At 45.5% G+C, this 19,031-nt stretch overlaps 1 protein-coding gene across 1 annotated transcript in view; it reads right to left on the bottom strand.

Moving 5' to 3' along the window:
- The window catches only part of tsc22d3 (TSC22 domain family, member 3), a 38,876-nt gene extending 20,045 nt beyond the window's left edge, over positions 1-18,831 (bottom strand). Inside the window, exon 1 of the mRNA XM_030396512.1 lies at positions 18,079-18,831. Within this exon, the coding sequence (XP_030252372.1) occupies positions 18,079-18,425 (347 nt within the window). The 5' untranslated portion in view covers positions 18,426-18,831. The remainder of the gene's footprint in view (positions 1-18,078) is intronic.
- Positions 18,832-19,031: the final 200 nt, after the last annotated feature.

Here is a 19,031-nt window from a genome sequence, read left to right on the forward strand (position 1 = left end):
CAGGGCTGTACTCCTAAAAGAAAATAAATGGCGAGCGCACCGGAGGGGGGGGAGGCCGCTCGGTCACGTCCTCCCGTCTTGTTTTTGTAGAAGTTAAACCAAACATCTGTTGCAGCAAAGCGAAATCTATTCGGTGGAAAACACACCGTGTAGCAACTTGCAGTTGTTCTGCTTATTTGAACTGCCTTCGTGTAACGTAGCCCATAGCACACACACATACACAGATGCATGATAAGAATGACATGACATTAGCGACCCACGTTCAGGCAGATTTAACACTTTCAGACACGCCCATAGAAGTCAAGGAAGTGCTGCAAGATAGGCGTATTTCCTTTACAGTGAGCGCAGCACATGCTGAAGCAACGTTTGCTCCGTTTGGGTGAAAAGAAACACAAGTCCTTAAATATGTGACCACCAGGTGATGTTACAAAGTACCCAGAAGTCATAGGGTGATGCTTTATGGTAAAGGTACATGAATTATTGTGAATTCAGGAACTATCAGTGATGTACATGTGTTAATAGTATCTCATGCCTAACTTAATGCAGGAAAATACAGAAACTAATGCAACAGCTGAGGTGTTTATAGTTATTAATGATGTCTTCTTTATATGCAAGTCTGCAATTAAAGGGACATGCCAGGAAAAACTGAACAGGCAATCCGCTGAAACCCAAGTGTGATAACCACGATGACTTCACTTTTTCATGACTTTATCATGTTTGGTCGCCCCTCAGCTGAAGCAGTGCCCTGGTCGGTCTTCAACACCCATAAATAAAACACGATCGTCTGCGGAACGATCGCGAAATCCCGCGTGCGAAACAATTTGTCGCTTATTCATCATTCGTCTTTGCGACCCCGTGCGCACACAGCCGACCCTTCTGTCTGTTCAGGCGTCGCATATGTGGAGAAATCACATTTGCAGGGGAGAGAGGCGTGTGACGGCTCATGAAGCACCGCATGGATGTTTTATTTCACGCATGGATCCGTGATAATTTGTGTGCCATTAGCATGAGCAGTACTGTCATACTCGCGCGAGAGCAAAGACGTCGTGTTATTAATTTGATAACAGTGAAATGATAGTTGAAGCCTTAAAGTGTCTGATATTATAATGCACTTAAGTGTCAAAGCAATTTTCTGGCAGTGTCAGTCTCAAAAGTACATGTAAAAGTAAAGTATGTATGTACTGTAGATTATGGGATTCGATATTAAGATTATTATTGAAATAATTATTGCTAATTTAATGTTGAAATCAGTGTTTTTTGTCTTTGTATTTTTAGTTCAATTGCAGAAACATTGAATTCATGATAGAATGCAGAACTCTGAGGCCCACTTTACATTTCTTAAGCTCTGGAGACCCTTTATTGAACGTATTAGGAGGGAATGTTGTGGGATCAAACTGTACTGGACTTTATTCTACTGTGTTTGAATCTGACTTTTTCTGTTCCCTGATCAGCTCTTTGTCCTGGACCTTATATTAACCTCACTTGCTTTTGGTCACATGGCCTGACCATCAATCCACTCGTGAAAAGTTGAGTCATTGTATGGGCCGATGTGTACATGTGCATGTCTTGTGACTATTTGCTCGTGTTTGCTTGGTTGTTTGTTTGTTTTGGTGGGGAGGTCTATGTGATGGATGTGTGTGCAGTTAAAAGGAATATCTAAAAAAAAAAAAAAAAAAAGCACAACTCTGAGTTCTGATGCTGCAATCTGCACAGTAACTAGTGTTTAAAATCATCAAATAAACCTAGTGGAGTAAAAAAGTACAATATTTACCTCCATAAAGCATGAAGTAGCAGTCGCCTCAAAATTGCACATTTTACAGAATATTACCCACACTGTTTTTTTTGTTTTTATTTTTTATCAAAGCCGTCTGCTTGCATGAAAAGGAAAGTAACCGTCGGGGAACAAATGCGAAGAACCGCAGAGCAGACGGACGAGCGAATCAGCACAATAACAAACAATTCGCGGTATCGCCTTTCATCAGTTCACCAGATACGGCGTGTCTGCGCCCCTGCAGCCTGAGGACAGCTATCTGCGCTTTGTATCGGAGAGAGCGAGGGGAGAGCTACCCGACAGCAAAACAGGAAAATGCAAAAATGAGGAAGAGAAAACGGAGAGGAGGAGAATGAGGGGAGGGAGGGAGGAGAGGGCTTTCACAGCTGTTGTTAGGCAGTGTTTCCTCTGATAGGAGGCTTTGGCTGTACTCCCAGTTCTCTAGATAAACTGTCAGAAAACATGGTTACCTTGAGATACGAAGGGGGCTCACAAGTGCTTTCTAATTAGAGGAGGAGGGACAGAGTCTTCGTAATGAGACAAAGACCTCAAATCTAAACGCTGTAGCGACGGGTGATCAGCAAAAATTTTCATCTGGTTTAAAATCCAGTGAAGCCCATATTTATATGATTGCAACATATTATTATCATAACTATTATTAAGCACTGTGCTATAATTCTTGGAAAAAGACAAGCGGTTGGGTGTGCCAGATCAAACCCCACCTGCGTGTGGAAGGTGACACGTCCTAGAGGTTGTTCAGGAGGATGTTGTGCAGGAGCGACAGTGCAGACATCTGCAAAACGCGTTAGCCTCTTAGCACGGGATCAAGGCGATAAGCAGAACGTGAGACTTAAACCTGTCCCCCGGCTCATTGTGTCCGTGGCAGCAGGTGCCTGTGTGGACTGTTTTGGTGTTATCACCGCGGGGGTGAAGCAGTTTTTCAGGATTAATGCATTCTGTTGTAGAAACACCGATCGGCCTCGAACAAAAGGGACAAAAGAAACAGGCGAGCACATGCCATGTGACCGAGATGCTGGGGAATTTACTGACGAGCGAGTCCAAAAGGCAAAATTTGATATTATGGCGTTTATAATGTCAAGATGCTCCCTGCATGCTGACCACCCTGCTTAGGAGCGGTGCATTTGTTTCCATCTGTTTCACAAAAAAATGCAAATTGCCTGTTACGATGCCAACATCAGAGGGGAAAATGAGACACTCTCCCAAAAAAAACGGCGGGCCCCAAGAGAGGCGCTTAGCGATGCTGTTTTCCGTGCGATGGCCTAGATATTAGAGCAGAAAACACACAGGGGGACAAGAACTGCGTCGTCTGAATCTGATATCTCCTTCAAGAAAGCCCTTTTTTTTTTAAAAAAAAAGTGAATTGGAGGAAGTATCCTGCTTGTCTTTCTTTTTCTTTTATATCCACCCCTTGCTGGCTGTTGTAGAATAACAGCAACAGACTTTGTTTTTTTAATCTGGGTGTTTCTCTGAATTTCCCACTGATACGAGCTACAATAGCATCCTCTCCCTCCGGTGGGCTGGGAACTGGGCCTGTGAACAAAAAAAAAAAAAAAAAAAAGAGAGCCTCCGGTACACTCACACTCACTCATAACCACTAAATGCATCGGATGACATTTAAGGACATTAATTCCAGTTCAGGCCGATGATTCTGATGGACGGATTGCCAGTGTTTTGCCAACATTTCCACACTGCTGCGTCTGTCTGTTTGTTACGCAACAGAAGTCTGTCTTGGAATAAGACCGAGCCATCACAATAAATCAGATTATTCACGGCTGGAATGTCAGGACGTTCACCTCTTGACCACGCCAGTCCGGGGCGACCTTCATCACCCACATGTTAACTGGATTTGGGTTCAGCCCAGTCGGCGGGATGAAATGCTGGCAGCTGACGTTCCTGCAAACACGATGGCTGCCATATTGACACTTCCACAAAACCTGACATATCGCGTTCACATTGCATTTCTCATGACCTGACTTACATAACGGGAGGTGGAGGAGTTAAAGGCGAGAAGAATGGCACAGTTCAAGACCGTGTTCCAACATTTGTAAGTGTGACACAAGTGGGCATATTTGCGGAGGGGCCACTGCATTTCAACATTTATAGGCACGATACCACGGGATGTTTTTGAGGAAACTTTGATATTTCAAGCCGCGACAGTAGCGACAAAAGATTCATATTTTTAACAAGTCGTCGGGACGTCTCCAACCGTGTTTGTGATGACTGGAGCAGGTATTCAAAAGGCAAAACAGGATTGATTCCTAACCCCTAACCAGGTGATTTTTTGCTCCCTAAACAAAACGAGAGCATAAGCAGCGTGTTGTCATGAGACGCAATTGAAAGTCTTCATCACTAGCCCAATAAATTTATAACATTGTACTTGATCTGTGTTTTATGCATGTAGTTGAGCGAAAATCAAACCCAAAAAGTAAAAGAGCTAAATTTAGCTTTAAACTGACTTTAATTTGTCACATATGTCTTTTTGCGTGCAGTTCGGAAATTCCCTTCAGCTGCGTACAATGAATCTCAAAGCTGCAACATGTTGAATAAGCCGCAACTGTTGTTTCAACTTTACATCCTGGCGCCAAAAGAAAACAGCTAATTTTCCTTTGAGAGAAAAAGCCATGTTTCGCAACATGATTATTCTATACGTGCCCTGTTTCCCTCCCGCCCACGCGCCATGACCTGGCATATGAGCCTGTAGCAAAGCAACCACTTTAAATTATGCCAAACAAGCCAGAGGGTGAAAAAAAAAGCAAACAGAGACAGAACAGAAGTTTGGAAGTCACGGATGGAAATGTGTAGGAGAAGGAAACAGTCCTCACGGACGACTATGATTTCCTGTAGACATGAGCCTTTAGCAGCTTTGAAATGCACTATATTCATTTGAAAATCTAATGTAACATGCAACCCAAAACCCGTGAAAACTGCCATTCTCGTGACTTGCATCGGCTGACCTTTGCTGAGCACCGAGCTGTGACGTTTCAGGTGAAGGGGGGGTCAACTGTCGGTCTTCCGCCTCGGCTCGAGCTCCTTCACACCACAAGACGCCTCCTGACCCGAACTGACTTCCACCCCGTTAGCTCGCAGCCACTGAAAGGCTGCGACCTCGAGTGTTACGTAAAGGCCTCTCTTTTTCTCAGAGCGGTGAAGGCTCCACTTCCCCCTTATATGACACCTTGCATTCAGGCTCGTGATAAATAGGTCTTTGTGTGCATCGCAGGGCCGCTGAAAGGCTTGTGTCAGGGACGTGGATGGCAGCCCGGGAGGAATGAGTGTGCGTGCGCGAAAACGCGAGGGAGACGGCGAGGGGGAAAGAGAGTTTCAACATTCCTCGCAGATCGCTACACTTTCTTGGCGTCGGCCTCGCCGCTTCCTGAGCCAAGCATCCGAGCTGTGTTACTTTACGACAGAAGCGTCCACACGGATTCGGAGGAGCGTTGTTTAGCCTAATCCTAGATCGTGTAAACACCGCTGCATGCACACATAATGATGATCTATGACTCATTCGTCCTCCATGACACCATACTGGAAGGAATGCAAGGCAGAGGTCAGCTAATGTCGCTGTTGCTAATTGCTCCTCATGATGGCACAGTCAGATGGCAGCGGGGCATCATGAACAACTGGCCAGGGCCGCTCCATGGTACGCCTGTCTCTTTTAAACTCAGTGACACAAAGACAGAAGTCAGGTCTTGGACAGGAAGCATCTCATTTTCTTTCTTTTTTTTTTTTTTGTTGCCTCACTCTCTATCTCCCACTCTTTCTTCTCTCTGCTGGGGAACGGCCAGGAGAAGAAAAAAAAAACTCACAGACTCACTGAAAACTTGGCGAGTACACGCATGTTCATTTCTCTCCTTTCTCTCTCGCTGGCTCTTGCCTGCAAGAAAGGCATCCAGAGAGAGGCGGAAACAAAAAAAAGAGCTTGGCAGAACAGGTCAAGCTTTTCAATCTGCTTTCTGCTGTCTGCCAGTGGGACCAAGCTGGTCCTCGGTCCCCGCAAAGTTTCTGCTTTATTCTGCTGAAGTAGCAAGTAGAACTCTTTTGATATAAAGGAGACGTGTTATGCACATGTTCAGGCTCATCATTTTAATTTTGGCATGTAAATAAAAGCAGTTTACATGTTTTAGTGCTAAAACAAAAAATCACATCAGTTGTCTCGTACTTTCCTGTGATGCTCTGTTTTAGCACCTGTCTCTTTAAGGCCTCCTCCTGAACAACCCAGTCTCCTCTGATTGGTCAGCTCACACATGCCTGACCCAGCACCGCTAACAACAACAACAGAGCAGCTGTGCTTAATCCATTTTTATGTGCCAAACTAGCCACTAGGCAAAAAATGATGCAGACGTGTGACATGGCGGCGCAGGGTGGCGTCACAAAGTCGCTGAATTAAAGGCGGGACCACTGACGAGGCGTTTCAGGAGCTGTGCTTTCTGTGGGAGAGAGGAGCTTCTGACGGTGCAAATTTCAAAATCACTATCAAAACACTTAAGGAAAGGGGAAAAAAACAAAAAAGCATAATAGGTTTCCTTTAAGAGCCACAGTTGTAGGCAATAAAATGCAAATATAGTCAGCTTTGTTTTCTCACGGGCTGTGACTCAGCGTGAAAAACTTGCACTGTCATAGCAGAAATAGACAAACGGCACGTCTGGAAGCTTCTGCGTTGTGAGTTTAGATCTTTCGATTTATTTTTTCTTCTCTTTTTCCAATTCCTTCTCTTCCCTGCTTTCTTTCCTTCTCACAGGACTGGCCTCCAGTTGTGCAGGAACACCATAAAGCCGGAGCACTTGGAAATTTGGACTCACCAGCAACAAACAGGAAACCATATTCATTACACTAAAGTCAGAGTTTGATTACGGTTCATGTGGATTTGCCAGTCCTTTGGCCTTTTAGAGAGCGTGTGTACTGTGAGCTGTAATTCAGATTGGCAGTTTTATTGCACCGCCTTGCTCCTGCCCGGGATTTCAGAATCTAGCAAAAGTTTTCTGACACACTTAGGTACATGTGATGAAACAAACCCGTTGCACCGAGGTGTGAGCAGATTGCCCGGCACGCTCTCAAGTCATTCTCTCAACGGCCGCCGCTTTTATTTCACTTGTCCTTGTGCCATTTGGGCCCGTTTTAATGATGCAATTACGGATGACGGAACGACACAGGGGAGGAGGGAAGGTGAGGTGACACGTCTCTCAAAAAAAAATAAAAAAACGGGGTAAACACTCCAGAAAACTTTAATTGAACGAAACGTTAAAACGCCACTCAGGTGCTGTAGATTTAATTACGGCCACGATTGTGTGAAGGGAAGCAGATGTCGGGGACTCCTGTGTGAATCCAATTACACGATAACTTTTAAACACCAGCGTTACATAATTGCTTAATGGGGCCAAAAACAACCTAATGGTGCTAAACTCAGTTTGACATACGCTCCCTGACCAGGGCCGTGTTCTTGCACGCTTTCTTATTACGGAGCTCGTTACGATGATGTTGCCCATTTTGCACGACAGCAGAGTCCTGTACGGGTTTGGGTTTGGCTTCCTAAATTACACATCCACCCTCGAGAGCTCAAAATTGTTTACTAGGGAACACAGAAGTTTGGTCGGGAAGGAAAAACACGGCGTGTTGCCAAACTGCAGATGTCCAGTAACTTCAAAAATAGAACGTGTGATTGGGTCCTGCTGCTGCTGCCGCTGTAACCTTTTCCTGTGTTCCGAAAGCATGTGCTCACGGCCCGCAGAAGAATGAAAGCACTTTTCTTTCCCAGAGACTCTAAGAGCACTTCTCAGTAATCAGATGTGGCAACACCATTGCTAAAGTATGTCTAATACTGCCCAAAGTGGGGAGAACATATCGTAAGAGCGTTTGCGTAAGTGTGTTTGTGCAGGCGGCACACGTTAATGTATTCTTCGAGCTGAGGCGGCTCGAGCTCATCATCTGCATCATAATTTTCCTGCATTCTTCTCTTCACCGTGCGTGTGTGTGTCTCTATTTGTGTGTGTGTGTGTGCGTTCAGGGTACATCGTGTACCCAACCTGCGTGTGAATAGTGCCCAGGGAGGAATAAGATAGGCTAATGATAGGCCTGGCTCAAGCCCACTCTGACAAAAGCGCTGTCTGGCTGCTTTGTGTAGCAGCCCATTGTGGTGAGGAGTGAAAAAAAAAAAAAAAAAAAAACTGAGTCAGTGTGGGACAACAACACTTGGGATTATGAAACAGGCGTCCAGAGAGAAACAGATGGAATAAGCGTCAGAATGAGGTCTGGTATGCCAGTCTTTATGAAGGGATACCAGAATTGCACAAACTCTTCTCGCTTTGTATGTAAAAAAAAAAAAAAGAATTAAAAAAACGGTCACATCCATTTTTACACATCCAGGTGGAAGCATTAATCCTTCCCCCGTGGACACAGTACGCTCGTGAAAAAAGCAGATTGTCTCCGCTCCAGATCTACTGTTCCTCACCTCGGCCAAACTCTGACTCGGCGCCTCGCGCCGGGGCGGGTTACCGCGTTCTCGCTTGAGTGGGAATCCCAACGCTAATGAAAATAGCACGGAGTTAAACATTTTTTACTGCCCCTCCAGCCTGCAGCCTGGGTGGTGGGGAGAGTACAGCTGATAACTCCATCGCTTCAGCTCCCTTGCATGCTCACAATGACCTATACGAAGGGGACGATGCCAGTAGTTCCCACTGCCTTTACTGCAGCTTTGGCACAACAGGTTGGCGCGCAGTCTGATCAAAGGGGTGAATCACCAGGTGCACTAACCCCCAATATCAAGTGTTATGTAAGCTGCATTACTGTATAATTCCCCTTTAAAGAGTGTAATTATAATATATGTATTGTGATGCTATTACTCACTCTCCTGCACAGGGCTGTGTGTGTGTGGGTGGGAGTGAGTGTGATGGCAAGTGTTGACAGGCAGCCTTATTATCTAAACAGGCGCCAAAGCCATGGTCCAAACTGATAAGGCAGCGAGCACAAGGCATGGTTACTGCAACCCTCCTCCTCCCCCTTCCCTGTCTCTCTGTCTTATATAAGTCCAGCAGCTACAAACTAGGACAAGCGAGATGGAGAAGAAGAAGAAGAAGGAGGAAGAGAGAGGCAGGAAAAAACAAGGATCGGAAGAGATGTGGCGAGTAAAAGAGGGAAGGACAAAGAGAGTTTCACAAACATGACGCATGAAAGAAGGTTTTTTAATGGATGGGTGGTACGGCTTTCCACTTTTGAAGTATTAACGCTTCCCCCTTTGTGTTTTTTTCTCGCCGTTTTTGAAATATTACATCATTTTCGAAGTCATCCCACAGGTGTGTCCATAACCGGGGGCTGGAGGGAGCGTCGTATTTATTTTGACTTCTCATTTTCCGTGGACTCGTTTCAGGAAATTCCTCCCCTTGAGTAAGTCATGCTTGTGTGCGGCAAAGCCGAGCCTCGCGGGCCCCCGTACAAAGAGTCGTCAACAGAAAAACCGCGACATCGCTCTGGACAAATTTCCCTTCCCGTGACCACATCACAGAGACGCCCGTACTTCCCTGACAGTTTGACGTTGGATGTTTATGATTTATAACCTCGGCACGATGACAATCATCAAACAGGCATGAAGCAATCAGCGAGCAATTTTCACTTTCGGTTAATTCCTTTTGACTTGGAGCTTGTTTTGAATGCCAAGTCAATTAGGGCTTAACAGAGATCAATGTGCGTATTGTCTGCAGTATAAAAAAGCACTTTTATCAAAGACGTCACGCCTTTTTTTTCTAATCCATAATTAGATAGTGATGAAAAAGTTTAAGACTCATGGGTGAAGTCTTCTTAAAGAGTCTGATGTTGAAGACTCGACTCAGACTGGAACGGGACGCATTACTTATAGATTTCTAATCCACCTCTAGTACATCCACCCTCGGTCACGCAGGTCAAAAGAGCTTAGCTGGACTCCGCCGCGGTGACGTGTCAAGAAAAGGCATAACGCAGCGGGTCACCTTTGAGCGCCCTGTGCCGTAAGGGTGTTCATATTTGTGTTGCCGGGCGGCGGCGTCTGCCGTCTTCCAGACAGTCGGATGAGTCACACGGTGCTGAAGCTCTCAGCTGCCACTGAGGAGCGGCTGATTAAAAGATTATGGGGCTTATTTATGCAAAAAGATGCGTGCCATCGGGGTCATTATGGAGCCTCCTCTGAACCGATCCTGGCAGAATCGGCTGCATATATTCATCGCCGTCAACAGTTCCCATCCTTCAAGATGTTCAGACTTCACCAACCTGTCTGTGCTATCAGTCTGTGGCCCATCTGTACCCGCAGAAAAACTTAAAGACTAAATAATAATAATAATAATAAACACAGGTGCAGAGGAGCAAAACGTTTCTTTAACAAGAACGCCAAGTATTTAGGAGGGTGCATGTGACCCTCTCAAACAAATACAAATGTGACAAAATGTTTAATATTGAAAAAATGGTCGACAACAACACTGTTATGTAACCCGTCTTAAATGTGGTGAGCCCGACTGTAGCAACAAAAGGGCCATAACTCATAACAGGAAAAATGTCATAATTTATGAGTCACACAAACCACATCTACAAGTTTTTTTTTTGTTTTTTTTTTCTGCATAGAGAGAATCTTTTGCAGCAAACGACGTGCACGGAGACCAAAACACAGAAAGAGAGATAGCGCCGCAGCAATCTGATGAGCGCGTCGTGTTTGCGGCCGTTGCCAGGAGAAGCTGAACGTGGAAGCGCGGCGCAAAGTCACGGAATTAAAGGCGCGACTACTAGCGAGCCGTTTGAGGAGCAGTGTTTGACCTTTTTAACTCTACAGATCTTTGACGTGCAGAAGAACCTACATAAGACGCAGACAGAGGGGGAAAACGGAAAAAGCATGATAGAAATCCTCAAAGCAGATGAATCAGATAAAGAACTTAATCATCAATTGCAGCCCCGAGTCCAGTGGCAGCGTACTGACGAGTACCAACCACACACACACACACACTCACACACACATATACCTCTTGCACAGAAACCATTCAGCATTGTACGGCGGCTCCAGGCATCCACTGGCACGGCACCGAGGGGCAGCCTATTACACACAGTCACAACACAACAAGGCAGTAACTCAAGAGCCCCATTAAAAAGCCATTACTGTACGTCCCTCTGTGAATTGGTTCACCTGTGATAAAAATCAAGCGTCGGGGGCTAATTCGATTCGCAAACACGCCGAGCGCGAACCGAACGGCTCCAGTGTTTTTTCTAACATCGTGAGTCATTCCCTCGCTCCCCCCCGACTGTCTCTTTTTCACCACAGACGGGGTCAGAGTTACCGAGGAAACCCGTAAAAAAAAAACAACAAATGCCCGCCGTGCTTTTTACTTCCTCCCGCCTCCGGAGAATGACTTCCTTTAGCGTTAGAAAAGAGGTTGTGACTTTTACCACAGACGTCTGCCGTCTACCTATATCCAGTGTCAACAGCGCACTATTTTTAGCAGGTCCTGTCTATGTTTTGTCTTTTGCGCCGGCCTCCCGCCTGGCTGTTTGTCTTACCCCGACTCTCTCGCTCGCTCGCTATCTCTCCCCGCGGCTCTCCCTCCCCCCACCACCGACGTTGCCTTTCGCCGCCTTTGTTTTTTCAACAGGGATCGGCTCCTGAGACTTGCCCGGCCAGGAATCCGTTCTTCCACCCCGACGTCCTTCCCCTTTTTTTTTTTGCTGCGTTCTCGCCACTAATCCCCCGTTTCTTGTTTACATCCGCCTCTCCTGCCACCTGTAGCCCGCAAAGTTATGTAACTCTCCTCACAAAGTTTTTTTTTTTTTTTTTTTTTTCCTTTAGACTGTTTAGCTTGGATCAAAAAGAAAAATTGTAATTGGATACAGGTTCTGCTGTCGGCATAGACGTGTTCAAGATGTCTAAGCCTTTTATGTGGGGCAAGACTGGGAGAGACAACAGCGACGAGAAGATTAGTTTGAAAACTTGGCATATTTCACCTCCTCGTGATGTATTGTGTCTACGCGGGACTTCAGATTACTGCTGCTGTCTCCCTGGAATTTGCTTTGTTGCAGTGGAAGGGATGTGAAATTTGAATTTCAACACGGCGGTTGCAGCAGTTTAGTTTCCCACTGATCCCGATGCCTGTTACAGCCTGTAGCGGCTTACGTGTACTAATTTATAGGCAGTGGCGCTGAAATGGTTCCGCTCGTTTGTAATGAGCGTGCCCTTCGCTCCGGCGATGTTTCCTCATTATGGAGCATTTGTCTGGGAAAAACAAGGCCAATTTTTTTTTTTTTTTACGTAAGCAGAGAACACAGAGGGAACACAGTTTTGTTTACCTCATCCTCACATCTTTACATCCCTGACCGATTTGTGAGCAAACCATAAACCACCATAATGTTATCTGCACAGCGAGCCTGAATACACAAGGGGGGCTACAGGCAGATAGACAGTGTCACAAGTTCAAATTTCAGTTTCTTCTTCCAAGCTACTTCATGTTGTTGACACATGTTTCAGTAGCATTCAAACACCCAGACGCAGGGATGAACCAGGCTAACTATGACGCATCAGCGATGTAACAGGTCGTCAATGCAAATGTCTGCGCAGGCAGAGCTGCCCTGTACTCTATAACTCTTTAATTTGACTGGTAGGAGATCTTTTTTTTTTTTTTTTTTTTTTTTGCAGGTGTGACTCCCATGTAAATGAACTCAGCGGGTAAGTCTGCGGTCATATACGAGATAAAGGAGGCATTTACTTGTGTGGAAACACAGGACGTGAATAGCACACAGAATTGATCCACTATCCTGTGCCGAAACTAGAATGCGAAACTCATTACGCAAAGATGCAGACCGAGATAACCTTCTCCTGTGTTAAAAAAGCTTCTCTCGGTCTTGGTTTCACTCATGAAACAGAAATATATTTTTCGTACATGCAGATTTGTGTCAATTAAATAGCGTTATGACAATATTTTCACCTGGTTATTACGTAACGTACTGATATAAAATAAACATTTAATATGTATATTTAAATATATCAAATTATGTATTCTCCATATATTGACAATTTTACCTATATTGCTGTTTTACCAATACCAATAATTAAAAAATGCAATACATACTATATAATCAGTGTATTTTCTTTTACATAAAATGACAATATATTGGCATGTGTATTCAAATATATGTGGACTGTATTAAATTATTTTTTTTTTAGATACTACATTACACCTCACACAGCCAAATTCAACCACTTTTCAAACATTTACGAGGTGTATTTCCAAGTTTTTCCAACAACTTACACCCGTGGTGAATTACACATATTACACACTGTATGTAATATAAGTAAATATATGGACATATATGGATGCTACAGTGCGTCCGAACAACCAAAATTATGTTTCATGATCTCATTCCAAAGAAAACTGAAAGAAAAACATGAAAGTTTCAATGTTTTCAAATGTGTCACATGTCTTTCAGTAGATTTTCCATCCCATACAACACATATCAAGCATTTCCAATCACTTTATCCGAATTCCAAGCTTCTGTCCAACCTTGAAAATACCACATTAAACTTAAGTTTCCCCCCCCAAAGCTCCTGTTGTGAGCACAGATTTCACAAGATCTAGGTCACAGGTCATCGGGGGCTATTGGGTTCACCTGTGATGTTCTCCCTCAGCTGACTGGTCATATAAGGGTGTTGCGGTTCCACCTGCTCGGTTGGTTGTGTGTCTCCAGGAAGTCAGCGCCTTTAGTTGTCTTTCTGTGTTTTCAGAGTTGAGTGTGTTTGAGAGTTTCCATGCATTTCCCCCTCCAGTACATGTCAATACAGTGCTTGTTATTTAAGGGGTTTACCTTTCGAGAATACTTGAAATGGTTAGATATACTGCTGTATGGATTCCTGGACGGCAGAGGGCACTTTCAATAACCTCAGCAGTAGATCACTGGTTTATACTTTGATCACAGAGTGCAGCTTTAAAGCTCAGCGGGGTGTCTTACACAGCTGGATCCTGTCTACAGTCCACTGTGAGAGGGCCGGGTCATGTTCAGTAGTCAACTGGATGAAAAGCCAAAAGGCCAGTGATCATCTCACGCTGAAGTGTGGAACTTTTTGCTCCGCAATGAGGCCTCGGCCGCCCGAGTGTAATAGAAGGGTAACAGTTGTGTCAGAGCAGCAAATCAAAGCAGGTCAGAGGTCGTAGCTCGTCTGTCTCTGTACAGTTTGAAGTATCATTCAAAGCACAAATTCTTGTCTGTGTACAGTGTGAAGTGAACCTGACCTCTGTTACAGACAAATCTTTGTCTGGTCCGATCAGGCTGAAAACATACATTGTTTTTCAGCCAGCAGCCTCTTCCTTTTTGTCCTTTTTTAAACTATTAGCCAACAAACTATCTCAACTCATTTCAAAGCTCTTTCTCGCTTAGAGCAACGGGCCGGGCAGGGACACTGACGTCTGCGCCACTCCATTACTTTAAACCAACATTTCCTTCTTCAAAGATCTAATAGATACAATCTCGTTCTGTTGTCTGTAGACTTAGAATAGATCTCTGTGGGCCTTCCTCAGCCCTGCACTGTGGTCACATCAGTGGCTGTCTTTGACACTTTTTTTCACTTTGAATCTTGACAGGTCCCAGAACTGAACTCCGATGATAAATGTTTGTGTCATCGCTGAAGGCTCTTCACCGCTCTTTCACCCTGGCATGTGATGGTGTTTAGTGGCTGCTAAGTACCGACTGACCGCCCGGGGTGAAGGTGCAAGAGGACCCCTCTCATTCCAGCCAAGTGTCGCTCTTTAAGCCTCAAAGTAAATCAACACATCTCCTCTTCTCAGTTTTTCATCCAGGGGAAATCACAGATCCCGACCCCCCTCGGGGCTCTCTGGCTCTGCCTCAAACACCAAACAAGACTTGCGAGTTCAAGTTCTCCTCTCAGCACATTTCTGTGACCCTTGAAACATTTACATAACAAGTTTTGCTGGCCACTGCCTCGAACTGATATTCAGTCCAAAATATGTCCTGGCAGACATCCTGCGGCCATGCTGAACATTTTATTCTGTTAACAAGTGGCAAAAAGGAGTGATGGCTGCTCGGCAGATTGACCACCCAGCGTGAGGTCACAGTCCAAACCTTGGCCCGGCTTTCATCAGAAGCCGAGGCCCTCCCGAAAAAAGCGAGCGCTTGAAAAAATGTATGAACTTCTGCAAAATCTCAGCTCGGCGAGGCAGCTTTCTTGTTTCAACTGACAGGATTAAGGCTGCGAGTACATGTGTGAATGAATGGGCGCGTTTGTGCCGCTGCATTAAAGAAAGAAAAAAAAAACAACAACGCAAGGCTGGACATTTGAAATCAATGTTTTAATCCTGTGAGAGAGCCTTATCCGTGAAAAGCCACATGATCCGGGTCCGCGATTCACTCTTGAGACGGAGAGGTGCGGGGACAAAGTGTTCTGGCTAAAGAGTCTGTTTGTCAGGCAAACAGTGGAGCTGGCACACACAGATGCACGGCCAGACCGGCCAATGACACGGGTGAGCACGCTGCCTCTGAGCCAGACGTATAAAAAAATATTGGCATTTATAAGCAGATTTTCCGCTCTTCCTCGAAGATGCCAGTCCCCGTGTAATCCAATCATCCACACCGCCGATACAGTACATTTTTCACATGAATAGATGAGATCAGGATTTATCAACAGAATCGTTCTCCAGTGAGATTCAAATGACTGAATTGTTCTTTAACTAGAGAAGACGGGCACGTATCTGCGAGGATATAGTCAGAAAAAAACATACTGTGAATGCAGTGGGCAATAACTCACCCCAGCGTATCCCAGTTTAACTTCAAATCTAAAGACATGTTGGAAGTAAGGTTTTGTTTGAGACGGACTGTTTGCTCACTGATTCTTGTTCGCACTCGTTGCCAAAAGGGAGTACAGTACAAGCTGGAGCTGGACTCCTTAACCCAAAGTTTCTTCACCCCCCTCGGTCGGTCTCCCATTATAACGACACACCCTCGCTATCAGAGATAAATCAAGAACAGATTGTTCCTTTTATCGAACAACGCAGCTCGGCGGCGAAAAAAAAAAACAATATCGCCTCCGAAAAGGTGTCAAACTAATGAGCATTTAAACAGCTCTTACGTAACAGATGGAGACATTTAGAGCGTGGAAGTTCCCCAAACAGCCTATACGTGATGTTTTATTCAGGCGGATGTGAAGCGCAGCGTTTGGGTGTCAAGTATTAAAAAACAATTAATACAACAGCTGTTACTTCTTCCGACTGCCTGAGAGTTTGGCACCGGTTGGAATTTACACCTTTTTATTAGACCCTCCCAGCCAAACACTGTCTGTAGGTGTGAGCTCTAATCATCTCTGTCATCAGTGCACAAGTGCTGCCGTACTGTCTGTACTAATGCAGTGTCGATAATCACCACGGGAGATAACGACAGACTCTTTAATAGCTGGAGCGTACTGCAGAGTTTGGACGGGTTAAAATTTAACCTCCTGGGAGACGCTGCGGCAGCTTGACTTCTGGAGACGTTTTGATAAAGTGCTGATAATGCGTCTTGGCGAGGGAACATTACAGATATGATAACATCTGCAAATAAAAGGAATCGATGATAACAAATGCCGTTGCTATGTTCCTTTCGGGCACATATTTATCAGGGAAAGCACTATCGCAGATAGTTTATCGGACTTAATCGGGGAAGCTGGTTTTTACCTGAGATTATGAATTAATGTCGCTCATAAAATAAGGATCAAGAAGTGTTCTTTTACTTGAGTGTTTTTTTTCCCTCTAGCACCGGGCTGGAAAAAACCACAGAAGCTATCAATTAATTATCCAGCGTTTGCCGTAAAATGTGAATGAAACAAGAGCTTAGTTGTGGATGTTGTATTATATAACTGGGTCTGAGATTGAAAACAGGAAACGGCATCATCAAGATGTGGTATTGCATAAAAGTCAGTCTGTGACTTCCAAGAAAACAGCCCCTCAGACAAGAATTGGTTAGACTGCGGGCAAAGGTTGTTTCTGATATCAGGACTTCCTTCTGTACAGCACCAAACAAAATACATGTTATCACTGGAACGTATATGCCTGACATGTATGTCATGATCCCGTAACGTTTATCTCCGTTTTACTGACACGAATGACGACAACTTCAGAGTATATGAGATTCAAAGGTGCCCCTGACAATGATAACACACTTCTGTTGTTGTAGCGTGTATAGACAGCCGCACGCCCTTTACATTCTTACCGCTCTGATAACCAGACAGTCCGTAAGTAATCGCTGCTCTTCTGACTAAGCGCTGTACAGTAAGTGCTGGCTCGGGTTCAAGAGCTGAGCGACGGTCGGAGCCCGAAGCCGAGTGGAAAGATGGTAACTGTTAATTTGAGGCTGAAGTCATTTGACAGGAGCTGCCAAACAAACTCTCTCCAACTGGCAGCAGCCTTGTAGCAGGACATTCTCCTTCTCGCAAAAACAGCCCGAGGGGCGAGCTGCCAAAAACGCTGTTTAGAAAACAGCGCTTTGGCAGCGACGGAGAAGGTGTCAGGCCAGTTTCTAATTGACCTCGAGCAATAAAAGATCATTTTAATTGGATCAATATGACGGCAGCGTGTTGTCGGAAACCAACCTGGTGTTTCTGTAAAGGAGTTCTTTCTGGGTTCCGATTTTGTTTACCTCTCTGCTCTCTGGCTCTTTATTCCCCGTGATGTGTTTTGACGTTCTGAAGTCAAGTCCCTCGACATTTCTCTTACAAATATCAGGGACTGTCCTCAAACTGAATAGCCTCACCAAAGGAGAGCGCTTTCAGATGTAAATACGAAATAGCACATGTCATTGTCATTGTCACGTTATGTAACCCTCATCAAATATGCTGCGTGAAAGACGTGGGCGGTGTTGATGTAAATAGACGTTTTGTGTGCTGCACAAATACTTGAACATTCTTGCTTCAGATGTGATATTATACAGAGCTTTATTTGCGCAACGACAACCACATTCAAACCTATAGTGATAAAGTCTGGACCACCCCGTCCTAGCCTATACTGAATCCATGACTGTAAACACTTGTGCCATTTGCCATTTGAGAGGAAGTGCTGATCCGAGAAAACATGATTAGTCAACATTAGCCATCTGTTTCGTTTAAGCGAAATATGGCTCCTAAGCTGCTCCTCATCACCTCCGATCTGATGCATGCAGATACAGAAAGTGAGAAGCCGGACTTTGTACTGATCGTCCTGAAAGAGGGGCGAAGAATACCTTTTCAGTCCTAATGAAAGACTCTTTATATTCAGCGGTTGCCTTATCAGATAAGCGTGTACCTAATCAGGTAAGCGAGACAACACACATACCTGTGGAAGAAGAGCAGGATGGACAGCATGGTCTGGTCAATGTTGCTGTTGCTGTTGCAGATCCCCTCGTTGAGCAGGAAGCAGGGGTCCCTCACCACCGAATCCAGGGAGTCCTGCCTCATGATGTTGTTCAGCTTGTCCGTGTTCAAGTTCTGGTACATCAGCTGGTTGCGGAGCTGGCGGAAGTGGCTGACGCTGGGGCTGGTGGGGCTCGCCGGCAGGCCCCCGTTGGTACCGAGGCCCTGGGCCGGGCTGCTGGACAAGGAGTCATCGCAGCCGTTGGCCAGGTCCAGGCAGCAGCTGCAGCAGTCCAGGCCGATGGGCGAGCGGCAGTCATCGTCTGACATCTTGAAGTACGGCTGGATGAAGAGCAGAGACGCCCAGGTGTGGAAGTGCAGGTGTAGGAATCTCAGAGACTGAGGTGTGTGTGTGGGTGAAAGACAAGGTGAAAGACTAAACAGTTGAGGAAGAGAGAGATCAGCTCAGAGAGACAGACAGGCAGCCTGGGTCTGTCTCCGCGCCGGGGCCAGGAGGTGCTGAAAGGCAGGTTGAGTTCCTCCCTGAGAGGTGCAGTCACGCTGGGCCACTCAGACTGCTTTCTATCCCTGAGTTTTCTCCTCCTGTGGCTCTGCCGCGTTTAGCCTTTTGTTCGGGGCAGACGCTGCCTCCACTGTGGCAGGATCGAGAGTGAACGCCCCGCACACACACACACACGCTCACATACACACTCACGCACACCGATTCAGCAGGAGTGCGCTTGAAAGCAAAACCCAGAAGCTGCTTGCTGCTTATCACTTTTTTTTTCCCCCTGCACTTTTTTTTTTTTTTCTTCTTTGGTGTGCCTAGAGACAGTGGGAGGGAGCTAAAAGAAAAAGGGAGGGAGGGAGAGAGACGGAGAGGGTGGGGAAACCCCTGTGATTGGTAAGAGGCATCGATGGTTACGCGCGATGGGA

The sequence above is a fragment of the Sparus aurata genome, chromosome 18 (genome assembly GCF_900880675.1).
Source record: "Sparus aurata chromosome 18, fSpaAur1.1, whole genome shotgun sequence".
NCBI lineage: Eukaryota > Metazoa > Chordata > Actinopteri > Spariformes > Sparidae > Sparus > Sparus aurata.